At 39.5% G+C, this 20050-nt stretch overlaps 1 protein-coding gene across 1 annotated transcript in view; it reads left to right on the forward strand.

Moving 5' to 3' along the window:
- Positions 1–20050, forward strand: part of AFF2 (ALF transcription elongation factor 2) — a 391411-nt gene that overhangs the window by 213977 nt on the left and 157384 nt on the right. The window contains exons 5-7 of the mRNA XM_027769339.1: positions 1788–1874; positions 9216–9252; positions 9552–9585. Of these exons, the coding sequence (XP_027625140.1) occupies positions 1788–1874; positions 9216–9252; positions 9552–9585 (158 nt within the window). The remainder of the gene's footprint in view (positions 1–1787; positions 1875–9215; positions 9253–9551; positions 9586–20050) is intronic.

Genomic DNA, 20050 nt, shown 5'->3' on the forward strand with positions numbered 1-20050 from the left:
TTTTCAAAATGTTATTTTTCACTGACTGATGCTGTGAAATATATAGTTGGTCTTTGTATTAAAAAAAAAAAAACCAAAAAACCAAAAAACAAAAAAACCTTCTAATTTTTAAAAGAGATCATTGAGTCTCTTAAAGACACAGTAATTAGAATTCAGCTTTAAACTGTTATCATGTAGAGTTACTTTGGGCCCAGTCGTGCTGAATATGTAAGTAGCATTTGTCATGAATGTTATCAACGGGATACAAATGCACAACTCAAAAACACTTGGAAATAGTCTATCTCTTAAGTAGGTTAAGCATCCCCTCTAAATCTTGTATGCATTTTTAATGTACTTACCGCCTCCTTTTTAAATAGTGCTGGGTAAAATTCAATCTGTGTCAGTGCTTGTCTGAATAATACTTACAAATTCTGCTTCAGCAGTGCCACTGTGAATGAATCTGTGAAGTATCTCCTTGCATTACAGCGCTTTGTACATCAAAGACTCATTTTGAACTGGTAATTATAAAGGGAAAACCATGTTTTAGTGCTACCTGAGAGATCTTATTAATATTTCCTTTGAAATGACTAATTATGTTACCCATAAAGATTGGGAAAAAAGTATTATATAACTTACTCATTAGAAAGGATTTTCATAAACTTTGATCCCCTCTACCCCGCCCCAAAGCCCTCCTTTATTTCCATCATTACAATGATTTTTATGTTTAATGTTCATACATGAAAATGTCTGATGAATCCAACACATGCTGGCTCTCTCCTGCTCTGTAAAATTTGTCATCTCTCTGTCGCTGGGATTTTGAGCAAGTGATTTCATTATCCTTGCTCTTAGGGTAAAGCACATTGGCCACGTGCCCTTAGACTCAAGCAAGATTTGAACGGCACCTCTCTTCAAACTGAGTGTTTGAAAGAGCTGAGAGGGTGCCCCTGCTGATAACAGTGGGTAGGAGCCTGAGGGGATTTTCTGTTTTGAAATTTGAAATCACCAATACAGTGTGTATGGCTGAGCTTCCCCCAGCCACCAATCATATAGTAACCTTCTCTATGAATGAGAAAAAATCCTCCTTGGCTACCTCATCTTTGCCTGGAAAAATCACCAGCATGTGTATAATCTTATCATTGATTGTTAGGCTACATCAAGAGAAGATGAGTATCAGAGGATCCAGAATGAAGGCAATGAAGGCGGTGACAGTGCTGCCCTCCCTTGAGCCAGCAGATCACACCTGGAATGAGATACCATGAGTTGGAGGAGCCCCAGGAAATCAGGAGTCCCTCCCAGGAGCACCTGTGATAGCGACAGAATGCAGACCTCCAGCACTGGAAGAAAAGTGAAAGGTTCCCAATAAATGCATGAACAAGCTGAGAATGTTTCTGTCTGGAAAGGGGACAACATCAAGGGATAGGATTGTTGTCTTCTAACTTGTCATGCCAGAGAAGAAGGAAATGAGTTCTGTGAAGCTGCAGAATACAATCTATGGTAGAAGCTCCTGGGAGACAGGTTTATAGCTCACAACCAGGAAGAAGAATATGATCAGGCTGTCTCAACATGGGACATGTCACTTCAAACAGTAGTGAACTTCCTGTCACAATGTGCAAGCAAATCCTTCGTATTTCAGAGAGGCTTTGAGTACCAGTGTGAGGCAGGGGTTTAATCAAATGACGTTAGGTTTTCTTCAAAACAAGTGAGTCCAGTGACATCAGTAAGTATAAAGGGCCTATTCTCTTCAATACTGAAAAGCAGTTTTATTTCTGAGCACCTGGCAATGAAGTTGCTTTGTTTTTCTCTATTAGGAGATGACCCATTCCTGGCCTGCTCCCCTCACTGCCATGCACACTCCTGGAAACTTGGAGCAGAACACACTTTCTACCCCTGCACAGGTCAGCTCTCTTCCTTCTTCATTTTCCTTTATCTCACTTTAATTACACCAGTCTTCTCATCAGATTCCTAATGATGGCTTTGGTCTTGTACTGCCATAAAATCTAGACTCCCTCTTGCCTCTCATAATGATAATATAAGTTTAATTTTTACTGAAAGAGAGTCTTTAATACAGTATACATGGAGACACTGGCATGCATATTTTACCACCTAGAGCATTACTACTGTTCAAGTGACTGCGCCCAGAGTAGAGGCAACAGAGTGGGTGGCGCAGCCCTTAGGAAATAACAAATACATGATGTTAACAATGTCCAAGATTTTTTAATGGAAAAAAACCTGTACTCCTACCCTCGTGGATTGATTTTAGTTTTTGTATATCACCTTCCAGCCTTTGCTCACAGGCAGACAGATCTTTGCAAATCAACAAATTACATTAACAGAACTTTTTCTTCTATAGTTCTATTTTCAAAGGCTTAATATTTTTTTCACCTTCTGCCAGGAATAATTTATCGCCATTTGCTTTAAAGAATGCCTAAATAGATGTGGATACACTAACAACATACTTTAAAAGAAAAAGAACAGCCTTCTTTCCTCCCTTCTTTCCTTCCTTCTTCCCATTTATTCAGAAACCATTCAGTGAGGACTACAATGGGCTTAAAGTTAGGGATGCATGTTAACAGGTGAATCAGAAAACAAAGTAGTAGGTGTCTTCATAGAGAATATAGTGCTCAGAGAAGTACCTAACACTCTTCTGAGCAGTTAAGGAGATGCTCACCATGGATATGGCAATATTCACAGTATGCTTAGGACTCTGATATGTACAGAAGAGCCTAAAAGAAGGACATTCCATGTAATGACCAGCATGAGCAAAGGCATGATGAGATGAGGGATCATGGTACAATCCATCCTAGTATGAGGGCCAGAGTGGCTGAGTTAGAGTTTCTATGATGGGAAATGGAGAGAGATGACACCAAGTGGGTAGGTACATTTCCATGAACAGCCTTAGATGTTACCCCAAGGGATTTGGACTTTATTTATAAGAGGAAAAAAAAACATCTAATAAGATACTTTACATTTTAGGGTCATAGTTTTTGTGAAGAATACTTGTGTAAACTGTTTAATTGTCCCAACTTACCTTTGAAAAGGGTCAGAACTAAGTGATTAATAACCCTCACTGGCCCAGTTTTGGTACATGTCATTTCGTCCTGCATCCCCATTCTATCTCCTTAGGCTGCCCTGGGCTTGACAGTAATCTCCAAACAGTTGTAGCAAAGGGAGTATTCTAGTCTATTCTGTTGCTAATAACAGAAATTTCTAACTGTGACTAATTTAAGAGAGTAGAGGTTTATTTGGGTCACAGTTTTGGAAGCTGAGAAGCCCAAGAGCATGGGGCTGACAGGGCCTGACATCACAACATGGTGGAGGGCAGGAGTACATGTATGTGTGTCTTTGCTTTGGCCTCATCTCTTCTTCTTATAAACCCACCAGAGCTTAATCATGAGTGTGGGACCCTACCCTGATTCCTAATCACTTCTCAGAGGCCCCAACTTTCAACACAGCAATTGGATTAAGTCTCCATCCACTCCACACCTTTACAAAGGCTCACCATATTTTTTTTCTTTTTTTAAATTTTTTTGAGAGGTTTTTGTTATAGGGTGTGTGTGCTCGCCAGAAAGACAGAGAGAGATGGGACCAGCAGTTGGTGTAGTGGCTATGTCACTGGACTCCCACGTAGTCGACCGCAATTCGAGTCCCGGACCTGGTGTCTTGAACTCATGCCAGGCACATGTGCATGTGGGCTCAAGATCCCAAGAGGAGGATGGAGGAGAAGGGATTGTGGTGTGACCACCCCCTCTGGGGGGTGATTTCTCACTTTCTATCTATCTCTCTCTGTCTGTCTGGTGAGCGCATGCACCCTATAGCAAAAACCTCTTAAAAAAAAAAAAGACAGAGAGACAGAGAGACAGAAAGCAAGAAATCACCCCCAGGAGGGATGGCCATGCTCTAATCCCTTCTCCTCCATTGTCCTCTCGGGATATTGGGCACGCATGCACACATGCCTGGCGTGAGTTTAAGCCACTGGGTCTGGGACTCAAACTGCAGTCGACTACATGGGAGTCCAGTGACATACCCATTATGCTAACTGCTGGTCCCAAGGCTCACCATATTTTAACACATGAATTTTGTGGAACACATTTAAACCATAGCAGAGACCTATTCCTTGTTTCAGGTGTAGAATTCAAAACATATACAGTCGTTGCAGTGTTTTCAGCTGGATTCTCCAATTTGGGAGGCAATTTGTGCAAGTTGCTATTGTGACATTTGTAAGTGTATACAATAGGACTGGTTGTTGAAATGGACTTTTGTGATAAGTGCACAATTTGGAATCATGCACAAATTGCATTTTCTGCCAATTATCTGTGCTGCCATCAACCCTGTGATAAAGGTACAAGCAAGTGGGATAAAATGGTGAATCAGGATGACTACATACTCTTTTGTTTCATTTGATTTCTGCCAAAACATCAGTTTGAAAAAACGTACATGTTAAATAATAATATCAGCAACAGGTATAATGGTATGCTGTGTCTCACTTTGTTCTAAGTACTTTATATGAGGTAAATAATTCAGTCTTCACTACAATCCAAAGAGGTTAGTAATTTACTATCTTAATTTACAGAAGAGGAAACTGAGACACATAGTAGTTAAGCAATATGCTCAGGGTTACACATTTAATAACTGAAGGAACCAGTATTTGGATCTAGGTGTTCTGGTACCAGGGACCATACTGTCTCTCAGTGTGTCTTTTATCACACATATTCCCATATGCTCCAGTTCAAATCACATCCTCAAAAACATGACTATTTCCAGTAAATATATCCACTGCCTGCACCAGAGCTGGGTGACCAGCTTTTTAGAAAGCATCATTGTCTTACACCCATGTCAGAGCTAGATCAGTAATAAAGAGTGCTGTCGTAGGGACCAGCCAAGTTGTGTATGGTGGTTAAGGCAGCTGGATCCCTTATGGCTGACTTTGTGGTTTGAGTCCTAGACATGGAATCTTAAAAAACACACCAGGCATGTATGCATGCATGCCCACAATCCCAAGAGAAGATGAAAGAGAAAGGATTCCTGCATGGCCACCCACCCAGAGAGTGGTTTCTCACTTTCTGCATCTTTTTCTCTGTCTCTCTCCAGTGACTGTATGCACCCTGTATCAAAAAACAAAACAAACAAAAGAGCGCTGTCTTAGGGACCAGCAGTTGGTGTAATGTTTATGTCACTGGACTCCCATGTAGTTGACCACGGTTCAAGTCCCGGACCTGGTGACTTAAACTCACGCCGGGTGCATGTGCATACGTGCCCGCCCAAGATCCTGAGAGGAGAATGGAGGAGAAGGGATTGCAGCATGGCCATTCCCCCAGGGGGTGATTTCTTGCTTTCTGTCTGTCTGTCTCTCTCTGTCTTTCTGGAAAGCGCACACATCCTATAGCAGAACTTCTCAAAAAATAAATAAATAAATAAAGAAGAAAAGAAAAGAAAAAGAAAAGGAAATATTGCTGTCTTAGTAAATGTGGTGGTACTGGCTTCTTTTAACCTGGTTCTGCTGTTTTGCTGGCACTGTGGTTTGGTTGAAATTTCCCTGAACCTCAGTCTTCCCGTCTATACTGGGGATGATATGTGTGTATTTCTTTGCTATTATCTGCTATATAATCCTAATGGATTTTTCAGGTCAAATAGGGTTATTCTATAAACTCATTAAAACAGATATAGAGCCAGCATGGCAGCATAGTGCTAATGTACTGCTCAAACGCAGACTGTATGGAACATCATGGGATTTGGTTCCCCACTCAACCTGTACATGCTTAATGAGCGTGTGACTGTGTGATCCTGGGTGACTGGGAAGGCTGTATGTATGTGTGTGTGGGGGGGGGAGGTAATGAGAACCTATTAAGAGTGCTTATCTCTTTCTCTCAATAAATAAACTTAAAAAAATACAGTTGAAAATTTTCAATCTAAGTTTGCTTATCATTCTGGAATTAGAAATGCTATGTTTTCTCATAGGCAATAGAAAACTTCACAAGGAAGGGAATAATTACTTGCTAAGCAGAAGTGAGGGAGTAATGACATCCTCAGGAGAAGTTTAGTAATGTTTCCCCAGAGGTAAACTTACTCTAGAACAGAGCTAGGCAAACTGTAGCCTATAGGTTTTTTATGTTTTTAAATATTGGGTCATTGGGAAAGTCAAGACACGTTTTAGCATACATAAACGTAGAAAAAGACATCACGACTTTCCCCACAACCTAATTGTTAAAATTTTCTAAGAAAATGTAATGTATTATTACAAGTAATAGGAGCACTAATGTAGTATTTAAATTTTAGCACCTACAAGTCAAGCTTTCATAGAACCTAGCCACACCCATGCATTTACGTGTTGTCTGTGACTGCTTTTTCACACTACAATGGCAGTCAAGTGGTTATGACAGAGACTGCATGTCTCCCATACTGTCTGGCCTTTTGCAAGAAAAGTTAGCTAACCTCAGTTCTCAAAACTAGATTCTAGAGGAGGTTCTGATTTTAGAGTTATCATCAAAGCTGTTAGGAGTTTCACATAAGTTTGTGAAAACAATTTGACATCATTATATTCTGTTGTCAAATTTTCATATATTACATGTCTATGAAAGACATGAACAGATCAAAGTTAGGTATGGTTTTAGAAATTGTATACTATGTGCATTAATAATTATTACATGAACAGTGCAGATTCTCTCCTCAGCCAAACTATTGTTAATTAGAGCTGTAAATGTATGTAAAGTGACTTTGGTAATATTCAAAGATATTTCATTTGTTTGAATTTCTTGTTAAAAGAATCTTTTCCAGTTGGACATTAAAAACAGTATCAAAAACTATATAATATCAATTATTCAAATTCAGTGAATAACATAACCCTCCAGTTTGATTTGTGCATCACTATCTCCAGTATCCTGAAACAATTGTTTGGCATTACAGTGCAGAATGCTTGGATGAAGGTTAAAAATTCAGGTTTACAGAACCAGTGCAAAAAATGTTTCACTCTCTGGTCAGATACTTGGTTTCACTGACTCTGGAACTTGACATTTTATTTTAAAAAAGTATCCAAGTACAAACATGTCCCAAAATCTCTTTAAAAATAACAGAGAGAACTATCCCTCTACAGAGAGGTTGGACAGCAGCACAGTGGTACAACATAACACTCTTGAGAGGCTGACCTGCAGGGGAAGCTTCTGTTTCCCAACCAGAGACCTCCCTGAGTATGCCTGCATGTAGATGCTCATGATCTGAGGCTGTCTAAGGGTGGATTGTGGCATCAGGACCCTGTTGGGGGGTGCTTTCTTTCCCCTATCTCTTTCTCTCTTCCTCATGGAAGAAATAAACTTAAAAAAAAAAGATATATAGTTAAATAGATGCAAATAGTTAACAACTCAATTTTTTGGCACCATGCCAACATGATATGTTCTGGATAACTGAAAGTTATCCTTCCATAGGAGCCAAGTAATTGAGCTTATTTTCAAATATAACTAATATTTCCTGACTTCTTCTAAAGATTATACTGAATATGCTTCAGTCGTTCTTGATAACTTAAATATTATTATGAGTTTCGGTTAGTGTACTTTGCTGTGATATTATGCTATGCTACAATTGTGCCCTCAGAGACTATAAAGAGAAAGAGAAAGAAAGGAATGCTTGCTTTGGTATTAAATGACCATGGACCCCGCTGCTGTTTAAGTTCTGACTTTGTTGTGTCATTTTCCATAGACTCCTGTGCTGTTGGTTTTCACATCTCCATGTACCCAATGACTGTGCCTCTAGAAGAGTCCTGTCCTTGACATCTGTGATTTGCTAAGTAGTGAGAACTGGATGATCAGATGGTCAAGTTCTTTTGCCAAAAATTAGTTCTTCATCAGCGAGGGCACAAACGTCTTTGCACAACAGACCTCATGTGCTCTGTGATAGTTCATAGCTAAGAAGCCTTTTCTGCCTCTGGTTGAGTTTATGGTAGTCTTCTGGAGTAATCATCTTGCCAGAAGACAAATCTCTTGTGTAACAAAATCAAGTTAACTAGATTGGAAACTTCACTTCCAATTAAAGCACAAATGTTATAGTTCTTGTTTACTTCTTTTAAAGATTAATTATACTGTGATCCTGTTTTTATTCTTTAGGGTGGCAAGATTAGGCTTCATGTATACATTGCTTGCAGCAGTGATTGATATGCTTAATTCAAGTATTTCCTTGAACTTACTGTCTCCAGTTTTGCAATGCTTGCTTTGCAGCCCTTATTAAGTTTCTCTTCTGTCCATACAGCACCATATATGCCCTGAACATCACTGTAGTGCTTCTGTCTAGCAGTTTTACACAGGATCCACACAGGTGTGCAGCAACCCTGCAAACCTGATGCGTGAAAATTTGAATTTCTTGAAACAGTGAATGAATTGTATGTAGGGTGACACAAATCAAATTTAAATCCCTTTAACTAATGTGCTCCCATAACATTTCAGGTTGCTTCCTAAATTTCAACAGACTTGTAATGACATTTTAAGAACACTCTTCTTGCACAGAATGAGGTATATCTATTGCATATGCATGATAATTAATGTATAAAGTTGGAGTTGTTTCTTTTTTTTTTTTTGGAGAAGTTTTTGCTATAGGGCGCATGTGCTCACCAGACAGAGACAGACAGACAGAAAGCGAGAAATCACCACCCACCCCAGGGAGAATGGCCACACCGCAATCTCTTCTCCTCCATTCTCCTCTTGGGATCTTGGGCACACACGCACACACACCTGGTGTGAGTTTAAGCCACCGGGTCCGGGACTCAAACCACGGTCGACTACATGGCAGTCCAGTGATATAGCCATTACTCTAACTGCTGGTCCCTGGAGCTGTTTCTATAAAAGGGAATACTGAACAAATCTATTACTTACAATTTTGTTTACACGTCAACAAAAATCATGATCATTGGTCTGTTTAAACTAAATCTCTTTTACTTTCTTAGATGTATCATTGCCTAGCTAAGTGAGAAATGAGACACTGGAATTTCACACATATGGGTCACTTGTTCCATGTTGCAGATATTTCTGAATAGATGCCAGTTATATTTATGATTCTGATGAGATGGAAGTTATGGCTAGCACATATGTATCTTTCAAATAAAACTACAGACAGAGCCTGATTAATGGAATTCTTTACAGTAGTTTATTAATTACAAACATTAACCAAATTACATCCTCAGCAAAATAACAGGTAGGCCTTTTGTTCTCTTTGTATCATTTAAGTAATATTTGTATTGTATGTGTTTTTCCTTATAGGAATCCCAGCATCTGACCCAAGGATTCACCTTACAAAGTAAGTATTTCTGAATAATCCTTCTTATTCCCGCTATCCATGTCTTTTCCTCCCTCAGTTTTCTCTCTTTCTTATCTAAAGTCATTAAAACATGAGAGAACAACAATAACAAGGAAGTTATATTGTGATACATCCAACTGGTTCCTCCTGCCCCTCCCTCTTTTCTTCCCATCTGTTATTCATGGTAGGAAGCTGCGAAACTGTGTAATGGGGAGGGCTGCATGTTTAGAAACTGATTTGATTCAGTAGAATCATTTCACAGTAGAAACATGAACAGTAATTGTGTTCTTTCTTTTCAGAGTGGAGCGACCCAACCAGCAGAGCTTCCACAAAGTCAGTATCATTCAAGTCATATATATACTTGGGTTTCCAAATCAGGTCTTTTGGGGGGTATTTGGCAAGGAAACAATGCCTGAATGCTGAGCTAATCTTGTTCTTTCTCCTGCTCCTTGAAACCGTGAGCACTGACAATAATATGTGGTTTGGTTGGAGGTAGGATCAAATTTCCCATGGTCCTAGTCTGTACAGGCTGATGTAACAGAATAACCCTAAGTTGGGCAGCAGAAAAACAGCAGAAGTTTGTTTCTTATAGTCATGGAGGCTGGGAAGCCTGAGACTGAGGCACAAACAGAAATGGTATCAAGTGAGGACCGATTTCCTAATGGACAGTTATCTTTTCACTGTAACCTCACATGGCAGAAGGGGCAATGGGATTCTCTGGGGTCTCTCTCTCTCTCTCTCTCTCTCTCTCTCTCTTTTTTTTTTACTTTTTTCTTTATTTTAAATTTATTTACTTTACATTTATTCACTGAACATCATCACAGCACATAAAATGTGATTTCCCATCCAGAATGCACTGTATAGTGGCTTAATCATACATGTTACTATCAACAAATAATTTTCTATTTCTTGTTTCATGTGTGTGTGTGTGTATCTTGTTTCATGTATATATTCCCCCCCCTTTCACATCCTCTGCCCTTTCCCACCCTCCTCCCACACTGTCCCTGGTATCTACCATTGCTTTCAATTCCTTTTTTTCTCCCACATTTTATTGATTTGCAAAATATCTAAATTAATCTAACTACTTCCAATAGCAATTTCAGCTGATATATACATATCTATGAACTCATGTCTGACTTTAGGCATAAAACTCTGTGAATAGAATGAATATACTATAAAGTAGCACCTAACTGAGGCTATCTTGCTTACTACGGTCATTAAATAGGTATTTATTAATATATATTTTAATTTCAGGAAAGGCAGTTTTAGCTTTAATAATCAAAATTTTAAAAATGTTAAGAGAATTTTACTTAAGACTTAAAGCCAGGAAAAAGTTTAGGATTCTGTTCAAATAGTAGGTACATAAACCTATTGACACATCGACAGAAGATAAAAATCCTGAAATCTGGAAAACAAAGCATAGAAGAAAATCAGTAATGTTTTAGTCAAAAGTCATAAAATTCTGTTTCACCAGTCCAGTCTCATGTACTTAATCTATCTTCTTTTGTTGTGTTCTAGGGTCTCTTTTATAATGGCACTAATGGTATTTGTAAGAGTTCTACCCCATGAGCTAATCACCTTCCAAAAGTTCTCTCTCTTAATACCATCACTGTGGGGGTGAGGATTTCAACATATGAATTTCGGGGGGTTTACAGACATTCAGTCTATAAGACCCATGATAAGCCAGTAACAGTAAATATTAATCAAATGACCAATAGGCTCTCTAATGATGTAGACCCAAGCAGGGATAGTACCTGGATGTGAAAACAACTGTGGTTTCAGTGAAAAACAGAATTAAACAGTATCTTTTAGAAAGCTTATGTCCTCATTTTGACTAGTTCTGGAGCATTATGTAATTTTAATTACTGACATCATTATACACAGTATATAGCCACCACAGGCTTGGATGGACAAGGGATATATCTAAGCAGCCACAATTTGGACATGAAATGTTGAGTGGATTGCTATGACCAGCCCAAGACTTCAGTATTTGCAGGTCATCTGGTATCTGTATATTAAAGACAAACAAGGGCATCAAGGAAGAGATGGAATATGAGATTATGTGACAGTAGGTTGAAGTTCAGAAGCCAGGGGCCTGCGATTCACTCAGCACTGCCTTCATTTTTTATTAATGCTAACTTAAGGAGGGGTTTGGAGAAACCAATTTCCTCAGATTAACTCTTGTAGATTTTGTTATATCCATTTCCTCAAGAGCGTATCAAGGGAGTATTTCACTCACAACTTCTTTCATTCCTAATAATAGAAAAATGGAAATCGACTTTTCTGTGTAATAGTCACATACTTGAAAATTTTCAAAATGAAATAATTTATGACATTCAAGTGGCCTAATGGCACCCTTGAAGTGAATTGCTCACCTTTTGGAAGATATGAATAATTGCGTAAAACAACTGGGAATGACTCCCAAATAGACGGAGGTTCTGAGAAAGTCAACAGCTTTCCCATGTTCTTGGTTTAGTATGGCAAAGCCCCAAAGCACTGACCCCATCACCAGTCCTCGTATTTGGTTTTCTGGCCCGATCTGTGCTTTCTAATTAAAAGTTCAATTCCAACAACCAAGAATCCTTAATTTTAAGAAGCAAGAAAAAGAGATGGGGCTAATGAAGCCATAACCCGGATTTAAGGACTAAATTGTATGGAAGTCCAGAAATCATAATCATCTTTGATATTATTCTTTTCATCTTTTTCATTAATCATATTTTGAATTGTTCTTCCTTTTGTTATCCTATATAACAATAGATCTTGCACTCCTTGCATCCACTCCTATCGCAACTGTTTCCCATTACAAGGTCAATACAATACAATGCACGGACACACACACACACACACACACAGTTAGGAAACCAGCCAGGTTTCAAACATGAAAAATAATTCATTTTCTATTCTAAAATGATCTTGCTCCTAAAGCAATAGTATTGGGTTCACACGTGAAATGTGCTGTTTACCATCTATAATGTAGAATAACATAGAATGTTGTATTTCAATAATTTGTAACTAACAGAAATAAACTCATCAATTGTGGTCTATTTTTAGAGGCTGCATTTCCAAAGAACACCACATCATAGCATGGCGGTATATAGTGCAGTTGTTAAAGACTAAAATTCTCCAAAGAAAGCATTAGTACAACTGGAAGACACAGTCCATTTTATGAATGAGCTGCTCTCTATTTGGCTGCTTGATCTGAAGTCTAAACACCATCATCAGACTTTAGCTGGCTTTAGTTTCCATATTTTATTTTTTAATGTTTTTAAGTTTCTTTATTTCTTTCTTCTGATAGAGAGAGGGGTACCTTCAACAGGGTCTTCATGCTGTGATCCACCCCCAGCCACAGCCAGTTTCAGATCATAAGCACAAGCATGCCTCACTCATTCAGCAAGGTCTCTGAATACAAACTGGGAACCTTCCCATGTGAGTCAGCCTCATAAAGTGTTGTATTACCACCATCTGGGCCTTAAGTTACCTTCCTATGGTAGGATATGTTTAACACAGGACAGATCATAGTTGTAATGAAGTTACTTTAAAAAACGTTAAACTCCAAATTATTATCAGTAAGCGACTACCATCATTCTCCCATATTTTACTACAGTGTGCATTTAAAGTCAGCTTCTAAGGTTTTTCATTTGGCAGAGTAATCCTCTAAATGACTGATAATGTTCTGAGTGTAGACAAACTGTTGGTGCCTAGAACTGGGTGGGAAACAGCCCCTAAGTCATCTGTGCTGTGGGAATGATGCACACCCAAGGCCAGTGGCAATTTTCTGGGCATACTTCTGCCACTTAGTGCAGTAGAGAGAGATTAGAATCTTTTTAAACAGAATTCTTTAATTATTGGGACACTGTATTAGTTTTCCTCATCTTGGCTTATTTTCTATAGGTAATGAAACACGGATTTTCTATTCAAGTGTGGATTGTCTATAAGGAGTACACATGTGAACACCGGGTCTGAAAACACTGACCCCAGTGTGCCTGAGTTCAGGCTTGGAACTAGCCAAGATCTATCTTTGTTCTTACCATTTGCTGCTCTTTCTGGGCCTGACCCCAGCAATATGTCTGGCCATTGAGAGAACTGGATATTTTCTCAGTATAGTTCATTGGCATATAGTGCTTTTATGGGGTGGCCATCTACAGATGACATCCTACTGCTCTACCTAGAACTCCAAATGTCATGAGGTAAGAGCTGGACTTGGGAAATTTGGAAACCAGGGTCTGAGTTTCTGCTTCATGTCAGTTGTAGCTCTGGGGAGAACTCACTGACATAGTGTGAGTTACTGATGTGAGTTAAATCATAGGAGTGTTTATTTTTATTTTAAACTATATAGACAGGGCCCCTAAAGGGATATTTGACAAACTATTGAGCATATGTGTATATACACATGCAGGTACATACACAAACACTTGTCAGAAATCAAATTTAAGCAATTATACTTTCTAGTAATTAAATGTAACAACATGAATGTACATTTAACTTTAATCTTTTATCATTTTTGGAAGAGAGAAAACCCAGCAGTTGGTCCCCACCACCACCCCAGCATCTATGAGTCTCATCTGTATTATAGTGTTGAAATAGACCTTACCCCAGGCCTTCTAAATCCAATAGGGCTTCTGGCCTCCTCCAAAAAGGTATCTGACCCAAAAAGTAGAATGAGGCATGGGTTTAAGAAAGTCAAATTGTATATTTCTCAGGACTGTAGGATTTTATATTTATATAGTAATATCATGTTAATTTTATCTCTAAAAGATTCATTTATTTCAGTTACCAGATTCAGAGTCTGAATGTCCATAACAGACTTTTTGTTACTATACAGTTTCTTCCTCTTTTCTTTTCTTTTCTTTTCTTTTCTTTTCTTTTCTTTTCTTTTCTTTTCTTTTCTTTCTTTCTTTTTTTTTTTTTTTTCTTTTCTTTTCTTTTCTTTTCTTTTCTTTTCTTTTCTTTTCTTTTCTTTTCTTTTCTTTTCTTTTCTTTCTTTCTTTTTTTTTTCTTTGTAGAGGTTTTTTCCTATAGGGCATGTGCGCTTGCCAGAAAGACAGAGAGAGACAGAGATATAGAAAGCGAGAAATCACCCCCCAGGGGGGATAGCCATTTCACAATCCCTTCTCCTCCATTCTTTTCTTGGTATCTTGGGCACACACGCATACACGCCTGGTGTGAGTTTAAGCCACTGGGTCCGGGACTCTAACCACAGTTGACTACATGGGAGTCCAGCAACATAGCCATTTTCGCTAACTGCTGGTCCCTGTACAGTTTCTTAATGAAGCCATTAAGGAGCAATGGGGAAGAAAACAGAAACTAAACCATAGAACTTGGATTTTCTGTGTCAAGCTGGATTGCTTCATTGAGTTGACATCTTGCCAATTCCTTGTCAGTACAGTGGCCTTACAAAGACACATAACCTTCTGGGTTTTTTTATGAGCCATTGTACATAGGAACAGATAAGATGTCTTCTGTGCCCTGCAAAAGATTTTCAGACTGCTAGCATTTAGACTGAGTCCAGATGGAAACCATCCAGACCCCCTTTTAACCAGGTCCTATGTTTTAAGCATGCTATCAAAAATACCTGGATAGTTTCAATAAAAGCCCAACATACAGCCAGATATAGCCAAAATGTTGTCTTTTTTTTCTTGCCATAAAACCAGTTCCACCATTTGTGGTATTACATACACATTTGAAACATTGCAACAGTGGATCCAGAGAGTTGATGGAAGGTCTTATGGATACAGACTGGTTGTGGTCAGCCTAAGAAATGGCTGAAGTCTCAGACAGTAACTATTGTGCTGCAAAACACATGTGCCAGGCAAGGTGCCAGGTACTTTCACATACATTGCCCTATGAAGCATGTCAGCAGTTATCCTAGAGGAGCTCCAAAGTATTCCCATTTTACAGGTGAGAAAAGCAGAGATAAAATATGAGAAGTCTTCAAAAAGTTCAAGGAAAATGCATAGTATGAAAAAACTATGTATGGATTTCAAGAAATTTTTTGCACCAAAATGAACTTATACTTCAGTTCCATTTTTTCCCATGAACTTTTTGGAAGGGCCCTTAGAAAGTCTCTCCCACTGAAGTGACAGACCAGTGGGAAGACAGTCCAGTGGGAAGACAGACTGACTATGCACACTAGTTTTGAAGGGGCATTTTGGCTACAAATATGGAGAAGAGCCAACTAGGTCACACTGGTCCTTTGTGGGAAAGTTTGAATGCAGCCGAGGGTCCTATGGGTTCAAAGACCCCCTCTCTTCCCACTGGACTGCCCTTCCTTGCAGGATCTCATAGGGTCAGACATTTGGTACACTAAATTTGGCCTTTTGTACCTGGACATGACTTTAAAGACTTGTAGAACTGAAGCTGGTGGGTAATAGTCTCACAAGGAATCATACCTCCCTATTATGGAGGACATAAAGCTAGACCAAGATTGCTTTATGAAACCAAAATATCATTGTTTCTAAACTTTTCTCTAACTGTATGAAGAGTTTATTGCCACAGAGAATAGAAAGATTATGAGAATGTTTTCCAGATTGCTGTCACCAGAATAAGCATTACATTATTTTTTAGATGAATTTCAAGAAAAATTGTTCATAACTAAAAAAAAAAAAAAATCCCTCACATTCATTACAACCCCAACCATCTTATACCACAACTTTCATCACTGGAGATGTTTCCTTTGAGAGTTTGATTTGAGGTTTAAGAACTGCTGTGCTTTATTGCAAAACAATAACCCACTCTTTAGCAATTTCATATAGTCTTCCCTAAGTAGATGTTTGATCTGCTACTTAGATGCAGTTTCAGTAGTGAAGTGACTTTGTAATGCAGCAGGGGGAAAATGACTATTATTTTCTTAATCAGATTAACTAATTCTTAGTCAGAATACATGATTTGGTTCTTGGAATTTAGAAATATCACTAATCAATTTGAGGCTTAGGAAAGCCAAACTAACTCTGCTGATAAACTGATCATCTCAGGACCTTTCACTAGTTGCAGCCATTCTGGTTTTTAAACTGAGAAGTGTGCCAGCTCTTGTCGTTAACCTATCTTGTATGCCCTGCATCTCAGAGCTTGCCAACTTTTCCTAAGGACTTAATATATTTTTGGAAGTTCTCCATTGCATCAGGGACAACCACCTGGGAGCAGAGAAAACAAAATTTGGCAGCCTGTTCAAGCCGTGAATTAAAGGTAATTCACAGTTTGAAATGAATCAGCATGAGGTCCTTAAGAAGAGTAATCAGACATCAAGAAGATTTTATGTTGAGAATTGTATATTGGCTAATGTGACAACAAGCAATATTGGCATTTGGAATGTTCGCATCAAAAAGCGCTAAAGCTGCCAGGGCTTGATGGGCGTCAAGACTGAAAACGGGCTCCTTTAAAGAGAGCTGTTGATTTCAGCTTCCATTATACAAGCTGAAAACATAGATATTTTTGCTCAGCCAGAGTAGATTTGATTTTCATGATGTTATTTATGGGTCCAGGTCTATGGACGGATTCATACCTTTCAGGTGAATTTTGAGACATTTTTGTAGTTGGAAGCAAATACCTTTTTCTCAGGGAAAAGTTAAGTATCTCTTCTTTTCTGCCTTATTTGCATCTATATCTACAGTCATTGATTTATGCTTTCATTCCCTTCAACAAGTATGAATTTGGCCCCTATTGTATATATAAGGCTCTGGGCTAGCCACTATGGTGAGTCAGAGTGACATGTTGCACAGCCTCTGAAGGAACTTGCAGTCTAGTCAGGCTTAGACTTACGCCAATAACTCAACTCACTCACACATAGTGAGTGCCTATTATATGCCAGGCACATTCTATGCACTTTTTCTCTTTCCAACAAGCCCATGAGGGTCATCATCTTTATAGTCTACAGAAGCAGCAACCAAAGCTCAGAGACGGTAAGTTGCTCAAAGTGCCACAGCAGCAAAGGGTAGAGCCAGAACAGGACTGACTCCAGGGCACATGCTCTTAACTTCACTAAAGTCATCCTGTGGGCACTTTGGAGATGGCTCTGCTGATTTGAAGTTAGGTGTGATCTTGCCTAGGCATTAGGCCAAAGTGGACTAACCACAATGCAGACCAAAAGGGGACCTGCCATTTGGGTTTAAATAAGGGAAAGGGGTAGACTTGAATGCTATCACTGAGTTAAGTCTTACATATACTGCACATGCCAGCGCGGATACTCCAGTCAGATCTTTCCTTTGCTCAGAACCTGCAACCAGACTTGGTCACGAGGACTGTAGGATATTACCTTCCATGAGGCTGAAAGATTCACACCTGCAAGAGACTTACATGATCACAAAATATCCATTCAAGATTGATTGCAGTGACATGTGATGGGAACAACGTATCTCTACAGAAATTTCCATTTTTTGCCATACTAAAGTGAAAAGAAGAGAAAACTGATATATGGTTGTATTTTCATGACAGCGATAACTATCACCTTTCATGCTTACCAAGTTGTTTGGTAATTGCAAAGTTGCTTTATGTCCTCATGGTGAACTAAATTTTTAAAAATATCCCCACCTTGGGACCAGCAGATGGCATAATGGTTATGTTGCTGAATTCCCACTTGGTTGACCGCAGTTCGAGTCCTGGACCTGGCAGTTTGAAACTCATGCTGGGCACATGTGTGTGCATGCCCAAAATCCGAAGAGGAGAATGGCGGAGAAGGGATTGTGGCATGGCCATCCTCCCTGGGGAGTGATTTCTCACTTTCTGTCCCTGTCTCTCTAGAAAGCACACATGCCCTATAACAAAAATCTCATATATATATGATTTGTTATCAACCAGTGGCATATTACTGAATTCTCCTCAGCATTTTGAGTGGTAACTGGGAGTGAAGCAAATAATGCAAGAGGAAGGCACTGAAGGTATAAGAAAGGGGTCAAAGTTAAAATAATTTCCATGTATAAGCGGATGTAATGTTGTGATAAAACACACACGCATGCACACATGCACACGCAGGCTCTATATCCCAGAATAGTAGGCCCCTCAAATGCTGTGTGGCTTAATGAGATGTATGCGTACATATGCACAGTCTTTTTCACTTATTAGATTGTAAACTGCTACAATCAAGGATCCTTTTTATCTGTATCATGATTGATGATGTCAAAGCACTTTCACAAAGTATGTTCACCTCATATGAGCATCACAGCAATCCTGTTAGATAGCCAGGTAAAAAGAAACCAGACATAGAGAAGGGAAGGTATGTTCCTCAGCCCCCACCTAGGGATTGACAGAGTCAGAACTAGAAGCCAACATTCTGCATTCCCATTAGAATAGACTGCCTTGTCCCCAGATTCCCCAGATGGTAGAAGGGCCAGAACTCATCCATCAGAGCCCTTTTGAGTCTTCCAGGCTCAGGTGAAGAAAATATAGCAGCAGTGCAGACACTGATCCCATTGATCACTCTGAACAATTGCAGAGAAGCATACAAAAAAATCCAAAACCCAACTATGGAGGAGATGGGAACTATGGAGGAGATGAGAAGAAATAGCCACTATAAAACTATTCATCCTATTTTTTTTATCCTATCAAGCAACTCACAAACAGCCAGATGCTTACCACAATTATGTTATTGGGAATGTTCTGTTTAAATGGTCTGCTCTTGACACCTTCTCAGCAGTGCTAAAAGCCCTTCCATTTGAGTGATGAGTGGGGAGCAGTGTTGGTAGAATATTGCAGTTGCCTGCACAATTACAGCTGTAAAAGCAGTTGAAAAATCTGACAAGTGCCTTTCTTTGTGGTTCATCTATCCTCTTTAACAATGAGGACCCAAAATGGAAAAGGTCCCAAAGCTATTTGATTGACATTTGCAAATATGCTGCCAAGATCAACACAGAGGGGGTGGAATGGAGTAGGATATAGTCGGGACAGACCTCCTGAAAACCAGTTGAACAAAATTTTATTTCTTTGCCACCTTGTGGGATCTTGGCACCCAAGATCTACCCATACAGCCCCTTAGTGCCTTATCCTTATCTAAGGTTCCAGGGTGCCTAAGAGAGTGGAGGGAGAGAATGATGCCCGGGGAAGAGTCAAAGGTAATGATTTAGCAGCCTACTAATTCTGCCAGCCTCATTGCCTAATTTCTAGAGTGTGTTTCTGTATAAGATGACCACTTTTGAAAAATCCCAGATAACTCAATGTTGTAACTGCATGGACTACTCAGAGATTGTGGAGAGGAAATGTTTTGTAAAGTACCTAATGCTCGTAATATTTAGAAATTGTCTAGGCTGCCTAGAAATTGAAGGATTGAAGAGGTCATTCTAGGTTTCTCCCAGATGATTTGTGTCTGTCACAAAGTACACAGAAAGGGGGCACAGATAAGCTGTATGTGACGATGTGCACCCCTCCTCTAGGCACCTGCGCTGTGCCAGGCCCGTGGCCAGCATTTTACCAGGATCGGCTCTAGTTCATCCTCACAACAACTCCTGGAGTTGGATATCATTGTAATCACTACCATTACCATCAGTACTCCCAGCGTGGCCCCAGGGCTCAGAGAGGGTTCAGGATAAGCATCTGTGGCCATGCAGTAGCGCTAGTGCTGCTAGTGGAATCAGGTCCGCCTGGTACTCCTTGTGCTGCGCTATTTCACTCGTTCACTTCTTTAGGCACCGTCCATCCTCTTCACGTCTCTGGGAGGCAGATAGGATTGGAGTTGATTAGATGGCAAAGGGCATTTCATCTCATAGCAGTTAAAGAGACTTGCTCCAGATCACGTAGCTGTTTTTTGTTTGTTTGTTTTTTTGGGAGGTTTTCGCTATAGGGCGCATGCGCTCGCCAGGCAGACAGAGAGAGA

The sequence above is a fragment of the Tupaia chinensis genome, unplaced genomic scaffold, assembly GCF_000334495.1.
Source record: "Tupaia chinensis unplaced genomic scaffold, TupChi_1.0 Scaffold149333_1, whole genome shotgun sequence".
Taxonomy (NCBI): domain Eukaryota; kingdom Metazoa; phylum Chordata; class Mammalia; order Scandentia; family Tupaiidae; genus Tupaia; species Tupaia belangeri.